This window comes from Typopeltis vanoorti, chromosome 16 (assembly GCF_054136105.1).
Source record: "Typopeltis vanoorti isolate ZY-2024b chromosome 16, IOZ_Tvanoo_1.0, whole genome shotgun sequence".
Taxonomy (NCBI): Eukaryota; Metazoa; Arthropoda; class Arachnida; order Uropygi; family Thelyphonidae; genus Typopeltis; species Typopeltis vanoorti.
Genome location: NC_143564.1, coordinates 116,568,244 through 116,590,404, shown reverse-complemented (window position 1 = coordinate 116,590,404; position 22,161 = coordinate 116,568,244). Strand labels below are relative to the sequence as shown.

At 33.6% G+C, this 22,161-nt stretch overlaps 1 protein-coding gene across 1 annotated transcript in view; it reads right to left on the bottom strand.

The window, feature by feature from the left end:
• LOC150098280 (uncharacterized) overlaps positions 1–22,161 on the bottom strand; it is a 189,303-nt gene that overhangs the window by 30,758 nt on the left and 136,384 nt on the right. The window contains exon 6 of the mRNA XM_090406296.1: positions 9,112–9,343. Coding sequence (XP_090262422.1) covers positions 9,112–9,343 — 232 coding nt within the window. The remainder of the gene's footprint in view (positions 1–9,111; positions 9,344–22,161) is intronic.

The window sequence follows — 22,161 nt, the reverse complement described above, 5'->3', positions numbered from 1 at the left end:
AATATAGTGCGCGTTAAATGTGGTAAGTGGATGAGAGATGATTACCGAAACTTCAAAATGTTTCCTTCCAGTCCATGCTTGTACTACAGGGATTGAACAAGATAATTTCGAGAAATAAATTAAATACTTTACAAAACTTTTAATGATTCATATCACAACAAAAAAGACAGGTTCTGGCAGCTGAAAAATGAATTCGGAGTAAACTTTTTTCCCTTTACTCATTACTGTTTTTAATGGCTAAATGCGGAGGTGTTTTATCACGAGCAGTGCCTAATGGGTGTCTGCGTTATTAAATTCGAGCCTTTATTTATTCTATGATTTATTCGAAAATTAAAACAAAGTGGGCAACAGTAGTTTTTCTCGCTGCATACAAATACCGTGGGTGCCTATGGATATACCTGTAACCCCACATGTGCAGTGTGACGCCATTTACTCCAACTGCATCTCTAAGCGGATATTAAGGCAGCGTGAACCTAACTGGCTAAATTCTGCTCCTTCTATCGCGGCGGAAGAAATAGACCTGTCTGAAGAAATTTTTAGTTCATCCTTTGATCGAAAACACTCATCAAAACTCTTCTGGTAAGTGGCCTTGCTTCAAACCTTAGATATACTACTTCGGCGTGCAAATGATTCATACAGGTTGTAGTAGATTAGAGTTTAGAAAGTAATAATATATACTGTAGAATGAATGCGCAAACAGTTACTATTGATTGTTCTGAACTGAACAATTCATTCCTCCTCTTTATTTTATCCATTCACTTCCATCCTGCTTGTTGAAACTTACTTCTTTTTTTTTTTTCATTATGAAAAAAAAATCATACTTTTTATAAAAATATGTAAAAATACATGTTTAAATAAATTCATCTCACCATATTAATCAACCACTTTTAAAATGATAATAATCATCATTTGCTATTTCAATAAGTTTGAAATGCATTACTTATGGTGATTACTTTAATATAAAACAAATTAGACAAGTAATTTAGATACAGTTTTATTTTAAATTATGCCAGTGAATGACATTTAGAAGAAAAAAAATAGCAAGGCACTTATTTGGCGAAACATTTTAAGTCAGACATTTCCTTTAAATATGTGTCACAAATTTGGAGAAATCGACACAAACAGATAAATACTGATGATTGTTCAATCTTTCCAGGCAAGTACTTATACACTTTGCGAATAAACCGGCAATAAAAAATATATTAATGGCTTGATCTTCCAACAAAAAAGACAGTTTAGTGCAGTGTTTCTCAAACGTTTATCGACTACGGAACACTTCACAAATCCTGAAAATTTTGACGGAACACCTTGGGTATTTTGTAATGTATAAATTAATAATTAATTGGTAATTTAACTGATTTTTTATTATTTATCAATAATTGATAATTATTTATTAATTAATAATTAATTAAACATACATTAAACCATCATTAAATTAATTTGTGCTGACAAATTAATTTAAAAATTACAAATTCCAGAACTTCTCGCGGAACACCTATTCACCCTCCGCGGAACACCAGTGTTCCAGGGAACGCCGGTTAAGAACCACTGGTTTAGTAGATAGACAACATTGGAATTCCTCGCGCAAACAACAGTTTTTTCCCCCCATCCGAGAGAGGTGGTTGTAAATCAATAATACAGTTGTGGGTATGCTAATTTGTTTTTTCTATTTTTATTATGTGCGTGCATGTTTTATTTTATTTTTTACATAATCCGAAAACCGAGCTCTACAAATCAAACATGGAACTTTTTAAGCAAAATCCCTGATCAGGGGAAAGTAGTCTCACACCGAGCGAGATGACTGCCCTGTATAAAACTTAAAGACAATTACAATCATCTATGACCACAGCAGGATTCGAATCAATACCCTGTTGGTTGGAGAGAAGGAAAGAGTACGTCCAACCATAATGGCAAACATCCTTGGAAGTACTAAGGTAAGACAACGCTATTTTTCTTTTCATATCAGTAGCATAATTCAAATGAAATGCATCTCATATGGTCTGTTAAGAGTATATGAGATGCATTTCTTAAAAGGTTCCTTATACTCTTAAAAGGAGCAAAATTTGAAGAAGGTAATTCACATTGTAAAGATAAAAAAGGAAATATCTTTCCTTAATGAACGCATGCTCCATGACAATGTATCAGCACATTTCATTATCGCTAATAGAGTTGTTTAGAATTTTAAAGTGTATCATTCAGTTTGAGCTGACACCCTATTCTCCAGATCTGATTGAAGTAACTTTTGTATTATTTCAAAATCTTCAACTTCAAAATATATATATATTCCAGTGGCATCCTTACTACTGCGCTTGGAGGCCTTTACAATGTATTAGCAAAAGTATATTTGTTGTCATATTAGCATATACTATTAGTTGATTAGGATCGCTAAATATGAATTGATATATGTGTGTATTTAAAAATAATAAACATGCTTATGCAATTAATGGTGATGTTGATTACCAATAACTGTGTTCCAGGATGTTAAAGCAATTCCTCTATCAATTTGGAACATGAATGTTTTCTCAAATGGTTCTAACTTCGAAGAAAATATTTTGTGTGTATGTGTGTGCGTGCGTGAGTGCGCTTGTGCGGCCCTCTCCGCAAAAGACTATTACCCTAAAATACATCAGTATTAGTATCGATGATGGGTTGCTAATGGTTAGTTAATCGGGAACCATAATCTAGAGACAAATGTGGAACATGGAACTTTTTTACAGTAAGCAGGATGATGAACCGACAAAGGGCGATGAAATTCATCTCCCACCAAAAAACATTTAAAAAAACAACCGTGGTGTATTCGAACCTATTGTTGGTTAGGGAGCGACGCTAACTATCCTGTCAGCTAGACTTGTAATTTTGCTCTTTAATTAATTTTTTTCGAATTGTGAATTAATACCTATAATTTATTCATCACTCTTCTTTAGTGCTTAGCAATGTAATATCACGCGGCTCGTTCTACTTTTGAATGCTCAATTGTTTGTATTCCACCTTGTAAAAACTATTCCTATCAAGCCACTGAGGATAGTCTGTTAGTTTCAGACTGAAATATTTGGCAAACATTAAAATATTATTGTGTTAACGTGTTTATAATTCTTAATTTAATGACACAAGTTTCTCTCAAGAATAGAATCTGATATGTCAATTCTCATCCAAAATGCAAATTTTTAATATCTTGCTACATGAAAGTATAATTTTCTGCTGAGCCCAACAATTCTAATATACTGAAGTCCTCAGAATAGGAAACGCATTAGAATCATTCTACATCGCCCTCTATGACTTCACACCATCAGCGATCAATTGAATATCCTCTTTCATCTACACACAATATGACTGAGTTTCAAATCGTAAACATGTTTATTAGCTAGGCTTCCCCGACATTGTTTTCGAAGTTATGCATTTTCTCATATCATAGTCTGCTTGTTCTTGATGAATGCATCTAATTCGAGTAAATAACCTGATTAAACTGTAGAGAAAAGGGAATGATCGTAGATAAAGCCTACAGGAGATGATGCAGCTTGAAAATACTTCGGGATGCAATGGAATTTAAAGTTCTTCGATGGAAAATCCAACTTATAATTGTGAAATAGAAATGTATAACATTTTCGGCATTACTACTATTTCAACCTGCAGGTTTTATACGATTAAAGTTTTATACTGTTGGTAATCCCCAATTTCAATTCTCGTCCGTTCAACACGGATTGAGTCCCCGATTACTGATTTTAGCCAATTCAGTACAACTGGGTTGGCCATCGTCTATCGCATCCCTCGAAAAATAACTGTTTTATGTCTGTAGATACGTGTGTTCATGGGACCGATTTGCGGGAAGAAACACCCTTCCACCTAAGTAGGCTAACTCACCTTCAGTAGAAAGGCCTGGGAAATTTAGACTCTTCGCGTCCTACAGGAATTTGAACTCAGGTTTTTCCAACCTGTTAGTTATATACTCCTAATATTTTACTAGGAGTAACTGGTAATAAACTCTTAATATTATTATCCTGACATGACTGAACAAATATTTTCAAATCATCAGCTATTTGAATTGGCTTTACACAGAAAGCTTATGCCATTTCATTCCTTTTATTGTAAATGCTCTGATTCTTGATTCTTATTGCAGTTTTAATGATCAGTATTGGAGCTGTGCCTTCCCCATAATTCGTTTTTCCACCAGCAAAGTTTGACAGATCTTATGAGGTAACTTTCTTCTAAAAACGTAAGGTCCAATCACTCTAATCACATGAACCTATGTATCTTTATTGTCCATGTAAGTTTCAAGTGAAGTACAAAAGTTCAAAAGTAGAATAAACAATAATAGTATGTACATTATTATTTTTCTTAAAATGCCAATGCCAGCCAAAGTGAGCACTAAATTTAAGTTAAAATTTATTACTTACGTCTATTTTGATTTATTGTATTTTTTTTAAAGAACTTTCTTTGAAACTTTCTGAGCTTATAGCTTTCATTTCAGATGCAGCAGCTTTTAACTTTCTAGAAACTAATAAAGTTTGTCTTCTCTGTAAACTGACTTACTATATCATAAAGGATATGTGTATGTGTACATTTACCGAAATGAGCCATCTAAGGTTTGAGTCGTAGAACTCTTTTAATGCCCCCCCCCCTCCCCCTCCATTGGCATTTATCTGGCATTACACTGCATTTCTTTAACTGGCAATATTTGCGTGGCTATAACAATTAATGGAAACTCCAAAGCAAAACATAACACACATAATACACACATTATTGGTTTAGTGAGTATTAGTTTAAACACACAATGACTGACATTCTTTCTTGCAATAGTTATATGTGAGAGAATTAAGTAATTCGTCAAATGTCAAGATAACGGCTCTGTTGAGTTTATTATTTTCATTATATATTTTTTGGGAATTTGTTCATATGTTGTGATTAATGGTGAAATTTCTGATCTGAGAATAGAGAGAGAGAGAGAGAGAGAGAGAGAGAGAGAGCAGCTGTCAAAGAGCAAGCTTCCATTGCTAATATATTTTTCTTTTACTGAAGAGAATTATAGTATTATTCCTAAAGTGATTCATTATTATAATTAATAATTGAAAAATATATCAGTTGAAATATTTGTCTCCGGTGAATATTTAAATGAGGTATCGTCATATATCTTCAGAACCATCACCTTTTTAAGAGGTAATAAATTTCCTCTAAAATATGACATACGATACCTGGACAAATTTATATTCCTCATGAGAGAAGATATTCTGAGCGGAAATAAACCCTAGTCTGGGCGCCTTTCTTCTTGAAGAGGTTCTGGGAAAGCTCATTGTCTTAAAAAAAAAACACTAAATAACATTTCATTTGCAAAGATGAGATTAACATCTCATCTTTGCTTTATACTAGAGATCAGCAGCATCTGACTGTGTATTTCTAACTAAGCAAGCATTTCAGTTTTCTTGACTTATCTTGATGGCGAAAGTGTTACCTAATTTTTCATTTGTATTAGTGCGAAAAATCACTAAATGAACTTATTTAAATCCACACGAATTCTTGTATAAAATTTTAAGCAGTTAACTGTAGATTACACTGTATGAGAAAGTAAGGAGGGTGCTAGGCGCAGTTTTTTTTATTTTGAAAAAAAATAAATTAAAAAAAAATAAGGAAGATTTTGGGAGAAAAAAAAAAACAGATAAATGTTAGCAGTCTTGTCAAAAAGAAATCCATAACATGATTTCTTTCATAAGAAGAAATCGTGTTATGGAATTTATTTTATTTTATTTTATTTTTTATTTATTTATTTATTTTTTTTTGAAAACTTTATAAAATTAATATATGATTACAAACGCCAGTTGATATTTTAGTAGCCTTCTTTAATTTCTTGTTAGCGAAGGACCTTCATATCTGATTGTGCTAGTCGGAAACTGCGGGTTGGAATCCCACGGTAGATATAAATGTTTGTGAATGTCTCTTGGGTGAATGATTTCACAGTACGTATAAGAACACCCCCTGATTATTAGGGGATTGAAGGAGCACAAAACGTATGTTAGTAACTAAAGTAGATGTTTTTCTTCAAATTATGTAATTTTTGGACCAGTCACAGTACTATCACTAATGTACTTCGGTAGGTAGAATTCATATAAAAATTTGCAAAGCCAGGTTTTACTGTCAAACTTTGTCTATCATTAACGAACGTTAAAAAAGAATGAAAGTACCTGAAGTGATGCCATTCCAGCTCTTGGAACTATTTCGAAAACCTGTTTGATTTACTATTTTGAAACCATGTTGATTTCTAAATGTAACAAATCTAGAAGTTGGCGCGCATCGACAGAATAGACAGGGAATCTGTGATTTACTGTCTACGTTTCATAAGTGCATGTGAATCTTGATCAGCATCGTCATCGTTGATTAGGCCCAACTTCATAACTCATTTACGAATGAAAACCTACCCCCTTTCAGTTCTTTTTGCAAATGAAATTCGTGAGGAGAGTGAATTTTCTTTAACTGAATATGCTAAAGCAGCTTCAGCAGACATCGTTAAAGGTTAAAAGAAGCAATTTCCAAAGTTATTTCTAGATTCTTTGCGTTCTTGGGCTAGAACTGCATACTGCTACTGAACAGTGACATGATTCAGAAGGAATTATATCTCCATTCGTAATGAAAAACGCGTTTTAATGAAGAATTGCGACATTAATTCATTGAATAAAAAGAGAATCCTCAGTAAGCTATCACTGAAACGATATTATATTCAAGCCAAGTCCTCACATATCGCGATTTGAAACAGGAAGCATTACCGCCTTTCATAGTCATTCCTGTTAAAATATGAGGCTTTTTAGTCTTCTGTTTGGTAAAAAGATCCTTAGGATAGTACATAATCGCAGGTAATGTGATGTGCTCCATTCTCAGTAGCATCTCATTTATTTCTCGACTCTTCCAAAAATAAGATCAAGTTTCAGCAATTACAAACAAACTCGCAACCTTCTACAATTCCCACGTGTATACAAAATCACATGTCAGTGCGGAAAACCTTACTATGGCCAAACGGAGAAATCTATCCTCTTACGTCTCTAGGAGCACCAGAGAGACATTGCTTATAAGAGAACCAGAGCAACTGCCCTATCAGGCCATGTCCTGTTTTCAATGAACACAAATAACGAAAGCCGCCAACATGAAATAAATTGGACAACAACTTCAAACCTGCACATTTGCCACGATGAGGTAGAACGCCGTATTGTCGAGTCAAAAGAAATTACCTTGGACCCTCTTCATATGAACAATAATCTCAGCTATAATTTGCCTGACTCTTTCAGCTCTACTATCAGATACTGGAGATCGCGTGGTTCCACACACGCACAAGTGTACAACAATAGAATTTTAACACGGACTATAGCTCAGGTTCATAATAACTGTAATTTACAGTCGAATATTATAGCTTTATAATTGTATAGCTTTAGAGTGTCTCAATGTCTTTTTCAGTGTCTTTAATAGCTTTCTATGTTCTTAACGCCTGATGAAGTCGATCCCGACGAAACATGTTGAGTATCAAATAAATCTCAATTTGTTATAATTCTCGGATTTTTAGTCAGTTTATATAAAAAATGAACATATCCAAACTCCGAGTTAATATTAGTAGTCATCATATATATATATATATAATGTCTCTTCTGGTCTCTAATAAGCTGGGAGTAGTCTCACACTGGACGATGAAATTCATCTCCCACCTAAACACAATGACAAACATCCATTCCCAAGGCAAGATTCGAAACTGCAGCAGATTGGTGGGAGACAGAGTACGTTAAGTATTTCTTTACCGGCCAACCAGGCCAGTAACATTTGCAGAAAATGCAAAGAAAGCAAACAGCAGAAACTGATCATCTTTTTGAAGAAAGAGAATGGAATAAATTCGTGCAAGATGCTTGCGTTAATCAACCTAATCGCAATCTTCGGTGCAGAATAAATTATTTTTATAGCGATCTTATAAGTACCATCTCAGATGTGAAAATGCTTGGATAGATTTTCGAGTTGTATACGCGTAACGCGTTAAGCGAAGAGAAAACCTAATTTCTTAGATGCTGAGGAGGCGATATTTGCAACGTGTTTATGCTACGAATGGAAGTTAGAATTATTCTGAGAAAAATCTTATCTTGTTTAGGTTTATCAAAAGTGAGATTCGCGATCTTTTTTTTCATGACAACAAGACAAGATTGAATTTTTCTAGCATTAAAATTACCATATTCATCCAAATCCCTTTGAAGAGTGGTTTTTATATCAGGATTTATAATTGACGTGATCGATAACCTGAAAATGTGACTGTTAGTATAAGATCTGCCTAGAGAGAAAGAGGTGTGCTTTGTATCATCAAAACTCCGCATTATATGTTGCGCTATACATTGGCGCAGACAATGAAATCTGATGTAAACACTGGCTCAATGTGACATCTAGATATCACAGAAAACTTTTAATTTTATTATACATCTAATTTCATATGGTACGATACATAAATTCTAACTAAAGCTTCAGAGATAATATTGCAAGGATAGGTACGTACTGTATGTTCTAACAAACCATATAAATTTACTCATGATCTGACACAAATAGAATGTGCAATATAGATGTAGCCATATTTTATTTGACTAAACAATATCTTACTTGATAATATATCGTCAACTACTTTACCAAGTTTTCATTTCCTTTTTTGTTTTCTTTTCCTTCATGTTTTAAATAAATATTACGTGTGAGTTTTTAAAGTGGTTAACTTGAATAATAAACTTTCGTGATTTATTTTGCAAACTGAATTCAAAATTAATTATAATACGATTTCATGTTTTGCAAGTGAACCATCGCAATTATATGAGCAAGTAGATATTAGAATACGTCGAAATGGAAAAGAGAATTGCTACAAAATGTCATATTTGCAAAACATTGTCATAATTTTTTACGAACATTTTGCTTAATTTTTTTATATATTATTTATTCAACAGACCTATTTTATAGTTTATTTGTTTTAAAGCTCCCTATATCAGGATGCAATCGGAAACTACACAAACTGTCTCTATCATAATAATAAAAGTGACATCATGTACGAAGAAGGTCAGACAGAGAATTTCTTTATACCTTCTGTTAATATGAGTTAGTATAAAACTAATTTATACATACCTGCTGCCCTGTTTTCGGATATTTGGAATCCCGAGCTTTGGCCTTTTTCGTTTATCAACTTCTCTGCACTGTTCATTTTGATCACTTTGGAGAAAGTTGAAGTACACTTTAGCCTCATTTCTCCTTTCTGAAAATGACGTGCTCCGACGGTGAACCTTAACCCTAATACAGTTTCTTCCTTTCCATCTGGATATCGATTTGGGTCGTAGATCTTGAGGTAATTTTGATTCGCCTATCAAGGTATGGAAGAATCACATATTCCTGTTCATATAAAAATCTAATTTTAATATAAATATAAACGAAATAATTGGTTGTCATTTGGAATCGAAAAATAAGTAGACGTAATGTGTTGTAGTGATTCTAATTAGTAATTGCTGATTCTCTAATCCTGAATTTCCTTCGGGATTGCTGGTATGTGGATAAAAGAAGTTTTATCCACCATACCAGTTATAATGTGCTTACACAATTAAAACATGGATGAAATGTCCATTGAAATTGAAATAACATGGATGAGAAACATAAAAGTTTAGTGTGTGTGTGCTTCATCTGCATGGTATGACCAGTTTAAGTCCTTTCATTTTGACAGTTACTCTGCATTTAAAAAACAGCATCTTCACAGATATTTCTCTAAATCGAGGAACATCTGTGAAGATTTAACAAAAAAATATTTTTCACTGTATTTCTCATTCGTTCCTGTAAAATCTTATTTTTGTTCCAATGAAACTTTCATTTCTTTCTTTAGTATTATTTTAATGGGAATCTCACTTACAACTCATTGAAAACTTTCGTATGTTTTAGATGGCTTAGATAAGTCGAAAGCCCTCTTTAATGATCAAATATAGAATTTCCGAATCACTTTTAAGCAACTTTGGTGGTCTCATGCGGAGATGAAATCCATCTATCACTTAAACTTTTACAATGGAACTCGAACTCTAAGCATTAGCAGCCAATTAGTGCTATTCAGTCGGCTACCCAAGCCGTTGTTTGTCGCCTTTTATTAATTGCATTTAAATTTTTCTTAGCTCATTGTCTCTTGAAATAATATCCGTTATTAATATTTTAGTAATAAAAATGAAAACCTAATCGGTGCTATCAATGCAACATTTGCTTTAAAAATAAACGAAATGATTTCATCACATTCTTCAAAAAAAAAAAAAAAAAGATTATACATAATTAACAGAGATAATCAATAATTGCAACCTTTGCCACTAAGCAGATATTTTAGTAACCTCCCTATGACACCGGAAAACACAACTTTTTTTGAAAAGTCCGCAAAATATCCTTCATCATCCACAAAAGTGGAACCAACTAGTTCTCTGATTAACATTTTCCTCCTTGTGATAACAGAAAAAAATAGATATTTTTTTTTTCTTGTGATATAGGCATATGTTCAAACTAGTTTGTTTTTTAATGGGAAGCAAACCCACAAAACAAACAGACAGGTTATGTAGGCTTAGCTAAAAGCGATTTGAATTCAAGTCTCTTTTCCAGGTAAGTGGCAAAGATATTCATACGAAAGAAGGTAAGAAATAAACCAAATAAACGGAAATGGATATTTCTTTTGTCCTTGTGAACTGTATCTAAAGTGATTATGACTGCCTTTTAGCAGCCATAATCACTTTAGATAGAATTAATCTTTAACGTTATGGACACCATAAAGAAAAAAATATAGTGCTCTGCTGCCTATTTGAATTCGGTAATATACTGTACGTATTTTTGAACTGACTAAATAGTCCTTGTCTTCAGTATACGTATGCAGTTCTGCATTGCATGAACTGTTGAACACTTTGTGTTATGACGAATGTTAATTATGTGCAATTTTGCATTTGTTTACCAAAAATTAATGGCAGATGAGAAATAGCGGGTGGCAAATTAATGAGCAATTACAAAACTTCAGAGAGAAGATGGCGAAGTGAAACTGCGTGGCGGATGTTGAACTCTATGGTCCTAATGAGTAGTGGACTAACGAGATTTTAATATGTATAATTCTGGTACACTTCGGTCACTTGAAATATTTATGTCCAGAAAGCGGTTAAATTATAAAGGAAGTGAGAAGTTAATCTTATCCGACACGGCTTTATTAACTTGCATCATTGTCTCACGCACAGCAGGTACCGCACTCTACAGGAAATATCACGCTTGCGTAAGATTGAAAACTTCATAGCAAAATGAGGGGAATTAAAATGTGATGTTTAGCTCACAGTTAGTAAATGGTTCAAATAGTTAGTATTTACATAGATTTTTATGCAGTGTTCAGAAAAGTAAAATGATTTGTCTACTAGATAATTTATATTTTATCTGACAAAGTAAATAAAGCTCGCACATAAAGCAGAGAATTATTAGCTGGCAGTCTTCGAGAAAGCTTTAATAAAGTCCATTTCAGTTTTAAGTGCCATAATATTTTGCACTAAGTCAGTATTCCCTTACTAGTTATTTTAGTAAGGATTTTAAGTTTGAAGTCACATAGTCGATGAAGTAAGATTGAAACTAAAACAGGAGAAACTAAATCCATAATTTCGACAATCTGATTTCCTTGTGGACTAACTGAGGACAGATATTTAAGACAACGGTTATTTATTTCGCAGTTCAGATCATCGTCATCGTATGTTACGCTTTCGCGCAGGCTTACACATTTTACCGTGTAAGCTTCCGTAACCAATAATCCCGCGGAATAGGTTGTTTCTCTTTATTCCCGGTGGTATCCCATGTCTGTCGAAGAGTTTATTCACGGGGCTGGTTTGCCTGCTTTGCGGGAGGAAAAACCTCAAATAAACTGAAAAAAAAACCCTACTGTCCACGCCCAAGACCGGCTAACTTGGCTGTGGCAGATCCTTAAGCTCCTCACGTCGTCGACGAGAATCGAACCTGGGACACTCCTTCCCCAGGCATATGGTTGCTAAGCGCACAGCCACTAGGCTAACCGTGCGGACACAGTTCAGATAATCCAAACAAATCATCTGGCTACCACTTGACACAATTTAACAATACTAGCCTTACGATATAGGAATCCGTTGCAAGTTCAGTAAAACTTGAGATTAAAACTCTCTAAATATCATAAAATAGAAGCTAGATTTGAATTCAAGCTGAGATACTAGGAACAATTATGACGCATATTAGTTAGCTAAAAACGAAGTCCGTCCGCGCGGTTAGCCTAGTGGCTTTGCGCTTCGCAACCATATGCCTGGGGAAGGAGTGTCCTAGGTTCGATTCCCGTCGGAGACGTGAGGAGCTTAGGATCTTCCTCAGCCATAGCCAAGTTAGCCGGTTTTGGGCGCGGGCAGTAGGGTTTTTTCCGCCAGTTTATCTGGTGTTTTTCATCCCGCAAGCAGGCAAACCGGCCCCGTGAACACACAGGGATACAGCCAAGAATACCTTGAGGCATAGGAGTGACCATTCTATCCTCGTATTTCGGTTACGAAATCCAAGCATGCTTGAAAGGTTGTGGGCCTTAAAAGCCCGTTAAAGCCATCGGGATGGGGGAAAAACGAAGTCCTGTGGAAGGAAGGGTATCAAAAAAACGAAACCAATTTACGCTACTCTGTATCGCTAGTGATAAAACCAATCAGGAAGATATAAATGCAAACACACCTTATCTTATCTTATCTCGCTCTCTTGGCATTTAAACGAAATAAATTACTCCATATTCTAGAGAAACTCCGTTACTCTAGAATATGAAGTAATTTAACCTCTTAATATGTAATCTTAACCACGTTAAAAGCTAAATATAATAATAAATCAGTAAATGAAAGAAAGCTCATAGTTTTGCCATCCGATTGTTTGTCATCCGATGACGATTCTCACGAAACGGTCGCTGGTCTTGAATATACTTTACTAGTTACCCCAATTTTTGTTCTTTAATTTTAGTTTTCAAAATTCTAATTTTTAATCCTTCAAAATCAATAGTTAATTTGGTTAATCGTCTCCTTTGTTTGCCAGTTTTATTCATTTTCATTTTCGGCTATTGAATATACTTAAGTTCACGTAACCGAAACTCATCCTCAACGTGTTTCTCTTATTATCGTATGTTTCGGCTCAATCAAGTTTGGATCCAAATATCTGTCATCCCTACCTTACAAAAATATATCACCAGGTATCGCTTTTTAATCACTTTTTTTAAAATATAAATTCAATTTTTATATTAGATTTAATGTAGCCTTCGGTTTGTGAGAAGGTAGCTCCATCACCCAATAAGCTGTTTACTATTTCTGAATATTGTTTAAATTAGAATCGACACGAAACATTCAGAAAATATCCGTATTAATAATATCTTCTTATTTTTTTTTACTTACGTAGATTCAGAAGAGAATGCGGAGGGTGGCGGAAACCGAAGACGCGATACCCAAACCGAATAGTTATAGTTGCATTGATGAAATTCACACCCGCAAGTTCCAGTCAACAAACATAAATTTAAATTTAATATCTTATTAAGTTTAAGGGAGATGGTAAATCCCATATTATTGTACAGCCAGGTAGGAAACTCGGATCGAAATCCATCGAATCCCAGAGTTTCATGCCGAAAAAACTATCGGCGAGCCCAAGTGTAAGTAATCACTTGGGAAGTACAACACCAGGGCAACTCGCAGCAAAGGTGGAGCAAGATCCGTCACTGTCCTTAATACTCTCTCATAATGTAAAACGCAGCTCCTAGGAGATGTATTACTGTTTTACATTATGAGAAGAGGTCACTACCCAGACCGGTTTCAACCCTTTTTGAGGTCTCATCAGTGGTTAGAGGTTTTTTTTTTTAAATATCGCAAAATATTGCATTTGATTTCCTGTAATAAGCACTTTTACGTTTGCAATGAAGAAAGACGGGAAACAAAGTTTGACTCTGATTTAACATGGAACTGGTCATACGAGATATTCAGTTCACTCAAATTTCTCATTATTTACCGACGGTCTTATATTGTTGATATTGTTGCTTCCTGTCTGCCATTTCATTTAAAACTTAATTTTCATTAAATTAAATTATATTATATTTAATATTAACTTAAATGCAATATTCGCTTGAATTTCGTTTAAAACTTGATTTAACATTCATCACTACTTATTTTAGCTCCTGTAGAAATTCTGATATTTGGATGTAGACGGAAACTGCTGTCACCACAAGAATTCTTTAATATCTTATCTTGTGGTGGATTTCATACTAGTACATCGTCTTATTTCTTTCTCTTATATTTTCTTGGCAGTTACAACTGTGTAAACGCCTGTCATTCCAGTATATTGAATAGCTCTGGATGTCATTTACTGCTGACTTTCAATTTCAACTACTTTACTGAACACGTATTTCGTCATGCTGCATTTCTTCCTAATTAACCCAATTGCTTAGCCAAATTAAAATTGACAGCTGACGTAGGTAAACTTGATGGCAGTCACAGATTTGGTCTTGGCAAATGGAATACTTAATGTCTACTTGCATCGCTCTCTCTGTCCTATGCGCGCGTGTGTGCGTGTGCGTGTATGCATGTGCAAATATGGTGCATCGAAATTTGCAACCCAGTTGCAACGATGTTCTCCCCAACACATTAATATCGCCTGAATTCCAAACACATTTATCCTAACTGCTTACATTCAAATCTTACTGGACTTGTAATGCGAGTATCAGGAAAATTCTTTGTTTCATTAAGGATTTGAACATTAAAGAGGACCAGTAAAATATTAAATTCGTTAGCTTTAAGGAGCTGGAGATTGGGAGATTTCACTCCTTTAATGGGATACTCATTCATATGTGATTTAGGTGTTCTTAAGCAGCGCTGGTATTGAGAGCCACCATTAACTTGGGATAATTGGATAAATCTTAGAGTACATAATAATTGAGTACGTAGAGTACCTAATAGCTAATTGAATTAACAGTTTCACTGATTGATAATAATCTCTTCAATGCATTCTGTTCAGATTATTTGAGTGCCGTTGAGAAAACATTTGTGAAGACTGGAAATAGTTTCAAATAAATCAACAAAATTAAGGAACAAAAAAGAGTTCGTTGTAAAGTAATCGTTTTCGAGCTTGGGATGAGGGGGATTTTTTAATGAAAAAAATTGAAACTTGGAAGTCAAATTTTTCTACTTGACTGTTTATATGAAATCTTCAAGTCATTAAGTGTTATGTCTGTTCTCTCTCATATAATTATTTGTTTTTGTCTGAATTTTTTGCTTTCACTGCTAATCAAATTTTAATTACCGAATGATTTCTATCCGGATCATTCGATAATTGATTAAATACTAATCAAAATTCGATTCGTATGCAATGATTAATCTTTATCTTTGCAATAAGTCACCAAAATCAATACGAATATATAAAATAAAAACTGTTAGCCAAATTAACATCGCTTATACACATCATCATCATATTGCCCAAGTCATTCTAATACCTATTTATTTACGGAAGAGGTTAGTTACATTCGACTTAGCCTTAATACGATCAGTCTTATGGAAAAAAAAAATCTTTCTGTTGAATGGGTGTTCAATGAAGGCCTTGCGTTTTTCCTCCATACGATGATACTTGAGTTATCTAGCGGATGAACTGCTTCATCCGTGCGACGGGAACAGTTTTTCATACATACGCGTAAAACATGCATTTGCGGCGAATAAAGCAAGAAAGGTAATAAAGAGGTCCATTTTGAATAAAACGTGTGCTGGCAAATTTTATTCAAATAGTATTGTTGACATTAAATCTGCGAGTCATATTTTGTAAAGTCTTGGCATCATAAAGCAGAATGTTTGAACGAAAACAGTAGTGAGTAGGTAATTCGTTTCCAACTCTCTTGTAAATAAAATTTCTGGAATAACACGAATTTTTACTGGAAGAAATACTTTCAGCAAATTAGTTGTTGTTGTTGAATGTACAAAGTCATTAAATACCATATTTTAAAGCACGCAATACTTTATATCGCAATATAATTTGCTGCTTAACGGGAAACTACCGTTAATCAGCAAATTATATTCTACTTAACGGTAGTTTAGCAGCATATAAAACGATAGTTTAGCAGCAACTTATATGCTGCTTAGCAAATTATACGTTAATGAGGCTCATTGAAAACAGCATTTGCAACTAATTAAATACAATTCATAAGTATTATTATTCCACAGATGTAAAACATTGACTCCAATTTCGACGTATAATAAACATTTAAAATGTAAAAATATTTAAATTTTTAGATGTTAGGACGACTCCCATTTAAGGAAATTAGTCAGGAAATAAGTGAGGAGAAACACAAGCATGTGCTTAATTTACAAAAAGAATGATACATGTATGTTTACTAACGCATAAATAAAATCTTAATCTTATATTACTTTATGTTAAAAGATCGTAACGTGCAACATTTCTACTTGCTTAAACCGGAAAACTTTGTTAAATTTTCTTTTCTTTTTTCTTTCTTTTTTTTTTTTTTTGCAACGTAATGTGTTAATTTACGTTATGCTAAATATTTACGATATGATTAACGATATATATATATATATATATATATATATATATACACAGTACTCGTTTTTCGATATAATAAAATTGACTAAAACTGGCTTGTAAGCTTTATTAAGCCTCTAAAAGAAGTTGGGAATGGGTGAACCAGTTAAGAATGAATTTTAATATTTACTGTACAGAAAATTTAGCATTTTTTTTAAAATCATGTAATAGTAACTACATGATTTTAAAAAAAAAACTGAATATATTTTGCACTGCTTCATTCACGCGAGTGATTACAGTATAAAGCTGAAGTTATGTATTGTAGTAACTGGCCAAAAAATAACAAAACATTGATTATGCATTTTGAATACATCGCTTTTGTATGTCAGTGTGATATATATATATATATATATATATATATATATATATATATATATATATAAAACTGTAAGAGCCCTTACAGTTTTATGATCCTCAGAAGGTTTTGTTTGGAATCTTCCTCGTGCGTTGTGTTTAGCTTTTGTTGGGCATGTGTCTAAAATACCTATAGGTATTTTAGATATATGAATATCCTTTTGTTCGCATGAAAAAGGTATTTTAACGCAATTAAATATAAAACCTTTAGTTCATAGTTCATTTTTTCAAACGATCTGGCTATAAATCATGGAAATGTATTCCAAATTATATTAGCAAATACAGCAATAAAAATAACTGAAAATCATATATATTTATATATTTGTTAAATTTGAATGACTAAACACCGAGGATTTAAAATCAGAACTTTAATGGAACACGACTAGTTTCGTCGGAAAGCCAACTCACAAGGCCAACATAAAATGTACTTTATTTTATGTTTTGACGCCTGACGAAGTCGGATTTCCGACGAAACTAGTCGTGTTCCATTAAAGTTCTGATTTTAAATCCTCGCGTTAGTCATTGAAATTTAACAAATATGATAACAAATCGAGTAAACCAATATTCTAATAATGATATACAGTGTATATATATATATATATATATATATATTGTGGGGGGGGGGGCTTGCCACCTCTGGCGCCCAACCCCCTGAGTTCCGGAATGGTAAGCCGGTAAGCCGGAGACAAAAAGCGTGACATAAAAACGTTTCAAATTTCGGCTTATCTTTTCATATATACAGGGTGTTCGGGATAAATTTGACAGTTTCGTAAGGAAAAAGAAAATCTTCTTTGTATCTATTAAATTTAATGAATTGACAAAAAAAATTACAGGCAGAGTTAATTACAATACTATCAACAAGATTTACTCAAAATAACCACCATTAGCATCGATCACAGCTTCAATTCTGCTTCGGAACCTCGAACAAGCTGATGCTACAGTCTCCCTGGGAAGGGCCGCAAAAACTGTTTTAATTTTATCCATTAACTGGGCTTTTGTATTACTGGAAGTGCGATTGGTGTCTTTTTCAACTGCGCCCCATACAAAATAAACCATGGGGTTAAGGTCTGGGGAGTTTGGAGGCCAAACATTTGGACTGGTGAAGTCGTAGAAATTTTCAGACAACCATTTTTGACTTTTCCCAGAGGTGTGGCAAGGGGCCGAATCCTGCTGCCATACATACGGCCTACCATTGGCTACCCTTGTTATCCAGGGCTTGACTACAGTTAGCAACTCCACGAACAAAGCCCGAATTCCAATGCCAGGGTTCTTCAACACCTGTTCCTGCAGATTTGCGAGGAATTCTGCTGTACGAACGCAATCAGATCGTCTGCTAGGGATCTTTCTTCTTGCTACATCCTCGTAGTCACCATTGCAAGTCTCTAGTTCATGCCTGATTGTTTTTACTGTATTCAGGGAGCATTGGGCAGCAGTCGTAATATCCTTATTTTGATGGCGGGCACGAATCATCATGATACAAGTTATTCTCTTCCATGATTCAGGTGGGTTCCAGCTATCCATCCTTTCTGACATCTTGTATATGAATGAAGAAGGGTCCAAACTTTTAAATGAAGAGAAGTGTGTGTTAATACATGTAACTTACAGAAAAATATAATTAATTATAAATATGTCAAATTTATCCCGAACACCCTGTATATTATTAATAGCATGAAAAGAAATTGGGCCTCTTAATTCCAACATTTCTGTTACTTAATAACACATTATTAATAGTATTTTTGTAATTATGTAACGACTTGGCCAAATCACCGGAACTCTGAAGTAGCTAATTTCCTCTTTTAGTTAATCGTCTCGGATGTTTCATATCTAGTATTAGTAGATTTCATTAGAAGTAATCTGAATATCTTTTTAATATTATTAGCTATGCAAATAATCACAGACTTGAGTATTAACTAATGCGTAAGGAAAACACTTGCGTTGAACGAGGAGAAGGTCTTATAAGTTTTAGCGGAGTTTATTTTTCTGAGGGGCCTGGAGAATAAAAGTTGTATAGCTGCTTCCAGGGAGATGCGACAGGTGCATTTTGGTTTCGAATCTAACTCGCAATAGCGATTTTTCAGTTGATAAGTTAGCGGGAGAGTGTCATATGGAGATAACTGGATTTATCCTCCGGAAACTGGAATTTTTAGTTTTGCGTAAAAGTCGGCTAGGGAACACACGCATCTAAATAATATACTCATCTCAAAGCCTTAATCGTTCGGAATTAAAACACCTTACAGAAAAATGAATTATTTCTCAGGTAAAACATGCAAGTCGGCTGAGAGAATACACGTCAACAAAATAATACAATAAATTTTCCTTAGGGTGTCGCTGAATTCTTCAACCAGTCGCATACACTCGCAGATGGTTTCAGAAAGGCTGCGATTATTCAAACGATCGATTACTATCAGAGTTTACATCTTGTGAAATGCATTAAGTAAACGGACAGGAAGAAAAACATTTTAAAAAAGCATTCATCACAACAATTCTTACTGAACAAGTTTTATACAAGAGATTTGACTTAAATTAAAATGGATATACGCAGCAGTCAGAAGAGTGCACTAGAGGTATGGCGGTTTTCCTAATGACATTTTATTAAAAATGACAATCCGTTTAATTCCCTTTAAGTTCGAATTAAAATAGCCAGAACCAAACAAAGAAAATGGAAAAATAACGGTGAAAAAATTCCTGAGATGCGATTGATATATATATATATATATATATATATATATATATATATATATATATATATATATATATATATATATATATATATATATATATTGTGCGCGCGCGCGCGTGTGTGTGTGTGTGCAATCGTTACTGAAACAGAATAACATGTCATTGTTGCAGGACAAAATGTTTGAAAATATCCGTAGAGAGTTTACGGTCTTCCATCTTCCTCTCACTATGAATTAAGTTCGTTTTTAGGGCAGTGCCGGTCTGAAATGAACATGGATAAACATTTCTCAACTGATGAAATGTTGAAGCGAATTGCTATATTTATTCATATTCACTATTTTGAAACTACCATGTCGCTAAAAGTAGACTACTACTTGAGTCCCATGGATATCTCTAATCTAAAGGGATCGCTAAGGGTAGTCGGTTATTGAATACTGAATTCACCATTAATCACTATTTAAAACAATTAAATATTAATCACAATCCATAGATCACTATTTCACCAGATCTCTATTTAAAAACATTAACTATTAATCACAATCCCTAGATCTTAGAGTTAGTGGTTCCAATGTTCTCAATATGAAGCGAAAAATGTTTTAGATTTCACTTGCATTTATGGAATTTTTGATTAGCATTTCTGAAGTGCCGCTTCCTATTAAAATTGTCGTCTGAACACGCGCACTTTGAATGAAAATCTTGAGATGTAATTCCATCTAGGATCATATGAACATCTATAAGGCTTTTTCCTGAAGACAAGTTAAAAGATCTCATTACAGTGATTTGCAAGCACTTTTATTCTAGTTTAATTTCTTGAGGTGATTGCTTTCGTCCAAATAAATTGGCAATTTATTTGGACACACGCAAACATTGTGTCTATTGTGCAGCTTATATATATAAGATCTCGATATAACGGACTAAACTGCCGCAGGAAGCCACGCCACGCGAGAAAAGAATCAATTACAGAGCGATTTGTGTGATCACGTGCTAATCATTCGCCGAACGTTTTATAAGCGGTGACTCATTTATATCGGCTAAATTTCTATAGTGTTTTTCCAACATATGATGGCCTATTCGCCAAAATTTGTTAAACATAACAGGAAATTAATAACAAAAAATACCTGTTAATTTAATTATAATCAAATATTAGTTGAAAGCATTTTAAAATTAACAAGGTGTTAATTTTCACATGTGACATACAGACCTGAAATTTTGTCTGTAAAATCGAGGGTTTACTGTGTATATATATAGATATATGATAAATATGATAAATAAATATGAAAAATATAGTGAAAAAAAATATATATATATATTGTTTTTGTTTTTCATTATGAAGAGAATGACTCGTACAAAACAGGATCATTTCATTTCAACTGGGTGCACTTATTGAACTAAACTGATATCAAATTAAATTAAGTATGGATATTAGGTGAAACACGTTTCGGATGTCTAACATGTTAGTTTGCAAATTCCGAGTAAATTCGAACTAACACTTATATTAAAGGAGTTTGATTGAAAGATCCTCTTCATTCAAACTCACTATAAACAAATTAATTATAGATTTTTGACTGAAATCTATTCAACTTTACAAGCATAATATTTTTAAAAGATATGTCTGCACATTTTAATATGATGTGACTAGTGTGAATTTCACACGACCTTCATTTATTGACTTAAAACTAGCAAGTATGCTGCTATGTTTAAATTATGTAGCAAACATAGTAATCCTCAAATGGTTCCAATGCCCAACATTTGCACAAGATGTGTTAATATATAAAAAGTTGAAAAGATCTTTATATCCAAAACTTTCTGTAATAACATGACGATGAACAGTAATTTTGGTTGTTAAATTTCTTTAAGAGTTTATTAATGTCACACACACACACGTGTATACACGAGCGTCTAATATAAATCTGTTAAACTATTAATTACCATATCCTCTTTTAAAAGAGAATATGAGCAGAGAAGTCTTTATTTCTATTCATATTTTTTCCTGTATCCGTAATGCAATCTCGTTATACAAAATTCTGCACATAAGGCGTAGACTGAACCGCAGTTAATTTAATGTAGAACTTCTTATAAAGTATTCATACTTTCATATAAATAATTAATTGTGGAAAAGTTTAACGAGCAGAACAAAAGTAATTAGTTCGAAAAATTTTAATACAGACTACTCTGCTCAACTGTCAGAACAAACCACCTGGCTTGCGGATTTAGTGAATGATTGCTAGCAAGACAGGCACGATCGTTTTATTAACGGTAAGAAAACCACCCGATTTTGTTATGCTTATAAAGAAAGAACAGTAACGCCTAGCGGTAGAAGGAATATTTCATAAATTAAATATAATTGAATAAGGTAACCCAATACGGTTAAGTTTCCTAGAACATCTGGAGATTTTGAGCAGATGACTTAGAGAAGGGAGGGGGTAAGTTTTTATTATTTCAAAACAGAATCTTTCTTGCAATTCATTATTCATCACCGACGGAGATTTGGGATACACAATTAAATAAAACAGCATTGCAATTCTTTTGTGTTTCTTGGTTCCACTTAACGTA